Source organism: Gavialis gangeticus, unplaced genomic scaffold (assembly GCF_001723915.1).
Source record: "Gavialis gangeticus isolate Ggan-Ray unplaced genomic scaffold, GavGan_comp1, whole genome shotgun sequence".
Taxonomy (NCBI): domain Eukaryota; kingdom Metazoa; phylum Chordata; order Crocodylia; family Gavialidae; genus Gavialis; species Gavialis gangeticus.
Genome location: NW_017729034.1, coordinates 39,196,195 through 39,204,796, shown reverse-complemented (window position 1 = coordinate 39,204,796; position 8,602 = coordinate 39,196,195). Strand labels below are relative to the sequence as shown.

General features: G+C 43.4%; 1 protein-coding gene across 3 annotated transcripts in view; it reads right to left on the bottom strand.

Moving 5' to 3' along the window:
* MEMO1 (mediator of cell motility 1) overlaps nt 1-8,602 on the bottom strand; it is a 51,774-nt gene that overhangs the window by 31,950 nt on the left and 11,222 nt on the right. The window contains exons 1-2 of one of the 3 annotated variants that reach the window (XM_019527055.1): nt 7,277-7,427; nt 6,374-6,507 (exon numbers count right to left, since the gene is read on the bottom strand). The exons of the other annotated variants lie outside the window; for them this stretch is intronic. Of the exons in view, the coding sequence (XP_019382600.1) occupies nt 6,374-6,404 (31 nt within the window). The 5' untranslated portion in view covers nt 6,405-6,507; nt 7,277-7,427. Of the gene's footprint in view, nt 1-6,373; nt 6,508-7,276; nt 7,428-8,602 lie in introns of those variants that run through there. 3 annotated transcript variants of the gene reach the window in all.

Genomic DNA, 8,602 nt, shown 5'->3' with positions numbered 1-8,602 from the left:
TTGTGTTCGTCTGTGTGTATGTACCAATCTAGCTCTAGAAACATCCTGGATATCAGTAATGTCCTAATAAGCAGTTGCTAGTCAATACTAAAAGATCCTGGTCAACAGAGATTCTTGCCTGGGGTAACATCTCCAACATTAAACTTAATAGGTATTGATATCCATAGCTTCACTGGAGTCAAAAAAGTTCTGGTAACCTGCCTGGGTCAGTTAAAATCAAGCAGCATAAACTTTTTCATTTTTGCTAAAGAGAAAGTTCCCCAAGTGGATTTTCAGAAACCAAAACCAGCTGCCTAGTAAACCTCTAGGGTGCCATCCTGTACTTAAAGCAACCACAGCACAAGGTGGGCCACATTTGCTTAAATAGCTATTTCATTCCTGAACCCTTCAATGGCAAAACAGAAACAACCAAAACGCTCTCCTCTACCACAATGATTACAAGTAATAGACTAACTAATAATGGTTAAGGAGCGTACATCCATTAGCATCTGAAAAAGAACCTGTCCACATGTTACCACCACAACTGTAAGCTTACATTTTTTCCTATGCAGTCATGTCATAAATTGTAAATTTATACAGCACCTAATTCTTTCTGGGTGTTATTGTAACAATATCATTCCAGAAGAGAAATATGAAGGAGAGAGACAAGCATAAACATTTGTCCTTTCAGAACACAGAAGTGGCATGGTATCACAACCACTTACAGTCCTCTCCAAATTTTAAAGCCACACAATACATTTGGTGGAACAGAATATTAAGACTAATATTCTAAAATTCCACATCTGCTAATCAATTAAATAATTATCTTTGGACACAAATGATCCCTAAGAAGTGACCCCTAACAAATTTACAGTTAACATGTTAAAAGAACAGCTTCTATCAAGGTGTTACAGGCTGCAGTCCTTGAGGCTAAGGTCAAAGGACATGTTTGTAGTGGACAAAGAGTCAAGCAGTTTTTGGAAGCAAAGAGTCACTGTTTAGTAGAAGGTGCTCCCTGGAATTGGATAAACTTAGAGTGGGGGTCAACATACATAAAATTCATAGGCAATAAACTAATGATAGGATTTTCCTCAGAAGCAGGACAGAATATTTTTGCCATTGGTGAAAATAAAGCAAAATAGATTAAGGATGGTTCCTTTTCATATGACAAATGTGGCCAACATAGGGCACCTGTGCCACAAATGGCGCACACAGCTACCTTGTGGCACATTTGTCAAAAAGTTTGGCCCCCACATAAGTGCGTGGATGACCTCCATCTGATGCAAGAAGTCTACGGGCCAACGAGAGGTAAAAAGCTGCTTGACCTGGTACTGACAACCGGGGACGACCTAATCAGCGACCTAACGATCGAAGGGAAGCTGGGTGACAGCGACCACAAGCTGATCACCTTCACCATCTGCCGTAAAGCTGGCAACTCAAGTCTGCAACGCAGAAGTCCTCAACTTCAGGAAAGCTGACTTTGACAAGCTCAGGAGGCTTGTCAGTGAGGCCCTAAGGGATCACGACCCCAAGAGGATGGGAGCTCAGGAAGAGTGGTTGCTCCTCAAGGAAGCAATCCTCGATGCACAAGCTGAGGCTATTCCGTCTCGGAGGAAAGGCAGCAAAAGGGCACAGAAGCCCCCTTTGCTCAGCAAGGAACTAGCGGATCTCCTGCGTCTAAAAAGAAAGACCTGCAAAGGATGGAGGACAGGATCCACCTCCAAGGAGGAACATTCTGCACTGGTCCGGACCTGCAGAGAGCAAGCCAGGAAAGCCGAGGCTGCGACGGAACCCCAACTGGCTACTAGTAGCATGGACAATAAAAATATCCTTTTGTAGATATGTGGGGAGCTGGAGAAAAAGCAAAGGCAACATTTGGACCCCTGCTAAACCAGATGGGACAACTGACAACCGACGCCCAGGAAAAAGCCAGCCTACTAAATGGGTACTTTGCATCGGTCTTTCACCAGTCCCATGTGACGCCCATGCCCATTATGGGATAGGAAGGCCCGGGTGAGGGAGATCCCCTGCCCTCCATTAATGCTGACCTCTTGAAGGAACACCTTGAGAGGCTGGACACCTTCAAGTCAGCTGGCCCTAACAATCAACACCCCAGAGTACTCGAGGAGCTGGCCAGCATCATAGATCCATGCCAGGGGCTGAGCTTCGAGAATTCCTGGAGCTCTGGTGAAGTGCCTGAAGACTGGAAGAAGGCCAATGTGGTGCCTATCTTCAAGAAAGGGAGGAAAGTGGATCCAGCTAACTACCGGCCCATCAGCCTGACCTCTATATCCTGGGGAAGGTCTTAGAAAAGATTATCAAAGAGGCCATCCTTAATGGACTGACTGATGTTTGTTGCGGATAGGTCTTGCTTGACCAATCTCATTTCCTTTTACGACCAGGTGACCTATCACCTGGACAAGGGAGAAGAGATTGATGTCATATATCTTGACTTCAAAAAAGCCTTCGATCTGGTATCCCATGATCACCTCTTGGCAAAACTGGCCAACTGCAGGCTTGGGTCCACCACAATCCACTGGCTGGGGAATTGGCTCCATAGTCAGACCCAGAGGTGGTAGTCGATGGAAGTCAATCATCATGGTGCCCTGTGACCAGTGGGATCCCCCAAGGCTCTGTCCTTGGATCTATTTTGTTCAACGTCTTCATTAATGATGTGGACATTGGAGTCAGAAGCGGACTGGCCAAGTTCGCCGATGACACCAAACTTTGGGGTAAAGCATCCACACCTGAGGACAGGAGGGCAATCCAGGCTGACCTTGACAGGCTCAGGAAATGGGTGGATGAGAACCTGATGGTGTTTAACACTGAAAAATGCAAGGTTCTCCACCTTGGGAAGAAACACCAGCAGCATTCCTATAGGCTCAGCAGTGCTACGCTGGCTAGCACTACAGATGAAAGGGACTTGGGGGTCATGATTGACCGCAAGAAAAACATTAGCCTTCAATGTGATGCTGCGGCTAGTAAAGCGGGCAGAATGCTGGCTTGCATCCATAGATGCTTCTCAAGCAAATCCTGGGATGTCATTCTCCCCTTGTACTCGGCCTTGGTGAGGCCGCAGCTGGAGTACTGCGTCGTTTTGGGCTCCTCAATTCAAAAAGGATGTGGAGAAGCTTGAGAGAGTCCACAGAAGAGCCACATGCATGATCACTCCCACTCCCACTCCCTCTCCCACTCTCCACCGCCACCCCACCCCCCAACCACCACTGGCTTCTTCACATCAAATTGTGGGCCGGCCCTGCCTATACATAAGCAACTGTGCCAGTATATTGCATCAGGAAACAACATTAACAAGAGGAAAAAAAATCTTCCATCGGTATAGCTTAAACCAGCTCCCCAAATTAACTGAACTAGACCAGCAAAAGGCTTGCTGGGGTTATGGGTGTCCTAGGTTGGTTATGGGTGTCCACATTACTAAACACCACAGCTATGCCAGCAAAACTTAAGTGCAAATGAGTCTCAGTGTTAGTAAAACATATTTTAAAAATTCTTGTTGAAGTAATATGGTTTTTAAAAGTGTGACTAGAGCAAAAGTTTTGGCTAAAACTGATTTTGAAAATTATTCAAGGCTAGGCACTGACCTGGATTTGAGAACTACAGTTATGATGTAGGTAGAAGTATACTTTTTTGAAAATGATTCTGCTTGCCCCTCCTTGTACCAATAAATCAGATCCTGGATTAGACCCAGATATTCTGTGAGCACCACATACCCTTACTTGTTAGAAAACACTGAAAGCATTCAGAATCTCACAATACGAGCTCACCAACTTGTTGGCTGAAGTCCATTTTGTCTGAAACTGTATTTAAAATTTAAGTTTATCTGGTACTGTGTTAAAATCAAATTCAAATATCCTTCAAAGACTAGTGTAGATGTGGCTTTAAAGGTGATCCGAAATGAAAAAGTGCATTTCAGATGCTTTAAAAATGTCTACAATGAATTAAAAAAAATAAAAGACTGTGGGGGTGGAGGGCTTGGGTTTTTACATTAGATCAGAGGCCTTGTCTAACCAGCTGGGCGAGACACTATAAATGACTGGATCAGTAAGAAGATTCATAAATACCAAGGTTGTGGAACCTGAATGAAATAGATATTTACTCTGTCAAACTTGTTAGACCTCTGTTTCAGTTAAATACATGTTAGAAGTCTTATATGCAATTGAGTCATCAGATTTCTCTCTTAAAAAGTATACTACTCCCATCCTTTCAATCAAAGTGCTCAGTCTACTTCTGCAGGTCAGACAAAACCAGGAATACCAAGTTTGACAGTTTTGCTATTTTTACAAAAGGAAAAGCAGGACAAACTATTGAAAAGATACCTGTATATGCTTCAGAGAAGCCTAAAGTAGCAAAAAAGCTCCCCAAAAACCAGGGTGGGGCATAAACCAGTACTTTCCCTTGGTTTAATCCTTGACACATGCAGACCATGGGAACAGTGAACACTTTGTAGTTCTCTAACTCAATGGTTCCCAACCCCTGGGCCATGGCTGCTGGTCTACAGGAAGGTTGGCTGCCAGATTGGAAGTCTGGAAGTGACTGGCATACAAAATGCTGGTCCATGGCTTGCTGGTCCATGGTCACTTCTGGTCCACAGTTTGCCAGTTCGTGGTCTAAAAAGGTTGGGAACCACTGCTCTAACTATCCCTAGGCAAACAGCAACAGCTTTAAGGGAAGCTACACCTATTCCTCCATTAGTAGGCAATAAATGATCTAAATAAGGGGTGGGCAAGGGCCTTTGCAACCATAAAGCAGGATGCATATATCAAAATGGGAGGCAAAAAAGCCAGAGACAGCATTACTTCCATCAGCCAGAGGCCCAGGACTAAGTTTCACATGTATCAGACATCTATTAACCTTTCCAAAGACAATGAAAGATGGAGGCCCCAAGAAAAAAAAACTGGGAGAAGTTTATGGACCTCCTCCTTCTGAGCAACTATTGGGAGGAGGTATGGCTGCAGACCAAGTCCCAAATCTGTAATTTGAGTCACTCCTTGAGACAGAGTTACTCTCTTGGAACTGGGCATTGATGCTGGCCTGAACTATCTGAAATAAAGTTATTTCTGCATGCTCTTTAACTGTCCCTTTTCCAGAAATTCTGATCAGGTATAAATAAAACAAGTTACACTCAGAATACACCCACAGTGAATCCCTTATTCCTCCTTCATTAGAAAGCAAGGGCTTTGTCATGGGCCACTTCTCGGTAATGCAGTGATAGTCAAGTTAGTATAGAGTAATGATGTCCAAAGAGAAGACAATAGTTAAGAATAAGAATAATTAAGGATATCACTGCAAAGGTCAGAAAATACAAAGATTAAAGTCCTCCAACAATATTAACATAGCTATATTGCACAAGTACTTTGGACTAGTTATGCTGTCAATGTATACCTTGGCACTTGGAGTACAAACAGCATGTCCAAATTAATGAGGCTGCTGAAATTCCCAACCTTTGAACTTCATTCATCATCCCCCCAACAGTTGCAAAACCATTTTTAGCACTAGAGATGTACAAACTGAATTCCCTTATTTTCATAAGGAACTAAAAGTAAGTAGAGATGCCAAGATACCAATTTAAATGTGTACTCTAACAGCAACAAGCAAATGACCACAACATTACAACAATGATAAAAACCTTAATTATACTTAAACTAATTACACAAATCAGTTTCTTACTACAGGTGTGACACTAAATCATAATGCCATGAAATGTGACTGTGTTAACACATTCACAAACGACAAAACATTCATCTACACTGCAAAGCTTAGATCAATGGTTCTAAACCTCTTTAGACTCAAGGCACTACCTGGAAAACACCAGCTCCTAACTTTCACTTGTATCTTGACTACAGAAAAATAATAGAGCAATTCTTCTGTTGCAAAGAACTCAAAAAGATCTCAGCAGGTCCTAGTTGCAATTTTTGGGTTTACTTTGTGAATCATGTAGGCGATCCTTTAAGAGGATCTTGTGACACCCTGGTTAAGAATCACTGCCCTAGATATAACGGCCATATTTAGAATTGGACAGATGTTAAAATAGTCTCATGTTGAGGCATACAGTGGGTTTTTCACAAACTTGGAGTTGGTCTAACTTTGCTCCCATTGCTGAACTATCATGTTTCATGTCAGGGTAACTTCACTCATATATTACTCTGGGAAGCTCACATGCAAGTTCTTTCCCAGGTTCTGAAAAGCAATTATAGTCAACAGTAGCAAAACTGAACTGAAGAGAAACCAGGCAGGCATGTGCTCAGAGTGAAGAGGTTTGCGTTATTAATTCTCAGGCCTGACTACTCTTCCATTTAGGGGAAAAAAAATTGCCAACAGTAGAAAAAATAAAATTCAGCTCATCCTAGGAAACACACCCTTCCACAATTACTTGCACTTACTTTTTTTTGGTGCCCTTTGAGAAACATGGTTTAACTTTGAACTGTTACAGGCATATCAGAGGATCCAGGCAGTTACTGCCAGATGCAGCAAAGTTGAGTATTCTTCCAAATGTCAGGATATCTTTCTGACCTGGGATAAGGATGTACAATAGAGTTGAACTTTTCTTTAAAGTTATCACAACAGCTAATGCACTTTCTGCTGCATGAGAAAGCATCCGCTTCAGTGAGAAGAAAAAAAATGCTCTGCTGTGTTGGCTAGTCACAATGGAAAACATAGTGCTTGGTTTGTCACATCAATAGGAAAACTGGGAGAAAGTTAAATCTATGAAATGTATCTGTACTAAATATCTGTCACAATCCAACCTAGTATTTGTGACAAACTTACTTTTATTCTTTTACTGGACCTCTGGTGCTATCTGTAAGTAACCGTACAGTCAACAGACAACTTAAATACTGGTCTCAATTAAGTATGGTGAATTCTGATTGCCATTTTGGGGCCACCCTCATCAAAAAGAACCAACAGGAAGAGAATGGAGTGCAAGCGTCTGGTCTCACTAGGGACCACTTTTTCCCCTCACTCTAATAGCAAGAGCAGTATCCAGAGCAGAGTCAAGGCTGCATGTGGCAAATAGGTGGGAAAGGAGGCAGGCAGGGGCAAATTAGCTGTAATAAAATCTTATGGATAAAATAAATCTTGACAAGAGAAAGCACCATAGAAAGATTTACTTATTCTAAGTTTTGCTTTGCCTGCATCCAGGAACTGGGCGACTTCAGTTCTCCCTGACAGCTATCCCCTCCCCCTAATAAAATAAGGGATTGTCCATTAATACCAGTTTCCATGTTCTGAATGAGCCTACCCACTTCCCCAAACATACTGTAAACCAAAATGTAAACAATACCTTGCATCAAGGGCCCCATCTTTCCTGACTTCTCAACCCTGTCCATAGTGCCATAAGCCATCTTGTACTTCAGGCTTGAGAAAATTCTCCATGTTTTGAGCTCATTTATTCCCAGCAGACTCCTAGCAACCACAGACAGCCTCCAGTATGCCGGCCTGGGCCATGCCCCTCAGAATACAGCAAAGCACCTAAATGAAGAGGAAAGGGATTGTGGATTTATCCTACCAGACCATCCTTCAGATTTTATCTTTTTCTGCTCAGCTTTATTCTTAATGCCCAGTTCAGTGGCCTTCTACAATCCCTTTGGATACATATGCTGATCACAAAGACAAGTTGAGTTCCCCCGGATCAGTTTTTCTCACCGTATCCCAAATGGACACGTCAAGTTGGTCTTGAATTTGCACCTGTAAAAACATCTAAATCAAGACATGGACCAATGCCAAGAGCAGAGTCAGGATCTTGTCATATGAGGTGGGGGAAGGGTCAAGAGCAGCAACTTGTGCTGCAGGTGTGGCTACACCCCTGCTCCCAGCTTCTTTTTCTCTTGGCAACCAGGGCAGGGATCACCCTGAGGGAACAGCAAACAAACACTCTTTTTTAAGTTTCTTGATCAGGTAAGAATCTACCTCTTCTTCATCCCCTCCACCCTTGACCTACATGTTCAGTACCATGTCCCCTCCCCTCCCATGGTGGGTAGGGGGAAGACAGACTTCAATACTGCTTCTGCCTGGCTCCAGCCAGGCTGCACAGGGAGCAAGACTCAGCAGGGGAAGCAGAAAGGAACACTTAGGGGACAAGGCAGGAAGGAGAAACCCATCCACTGCCACAGCTGCAGCAAACAGGGACAGCAGCTGTGATATGTGGGGGAGAAGAGGGGAAGGGAGGGAACAAGAGAGGAGATGCCACTGACTACCAAAGGGAAAGGAGGGGGAAAATTCTTACTTGCTTCAAGGCTTTAAAAAGAAGTCCCTGACTAATGCTCCTTTGGTATCAACTAAAGGGGGGCAGCTGCACTTACACCACTGCACCTGTTCTGGGTCCACAATGCTATACCCAAAACTAGTTAGCTGCTCAGCATTCACACAGAGAGGTATGTGCCTACCAGTACTTGCATCAATTTCTGAGTAATACACAAGTGAGAGATTTCCTATAGCTCAATATTCTACCAAATGTAAGGAGGCACTGTATAGCAGAATGAAATTCAGATTAATGACTGAAACAAAACTGTTGCCACTCTTAGTCCCTCTAGAGCAGGGGTGGGCAATTATTTGGGTTGGAGGACCACTTAGGGAGTTCTGGGAAGCTGCTGACAGGGGTGGGGGGGGG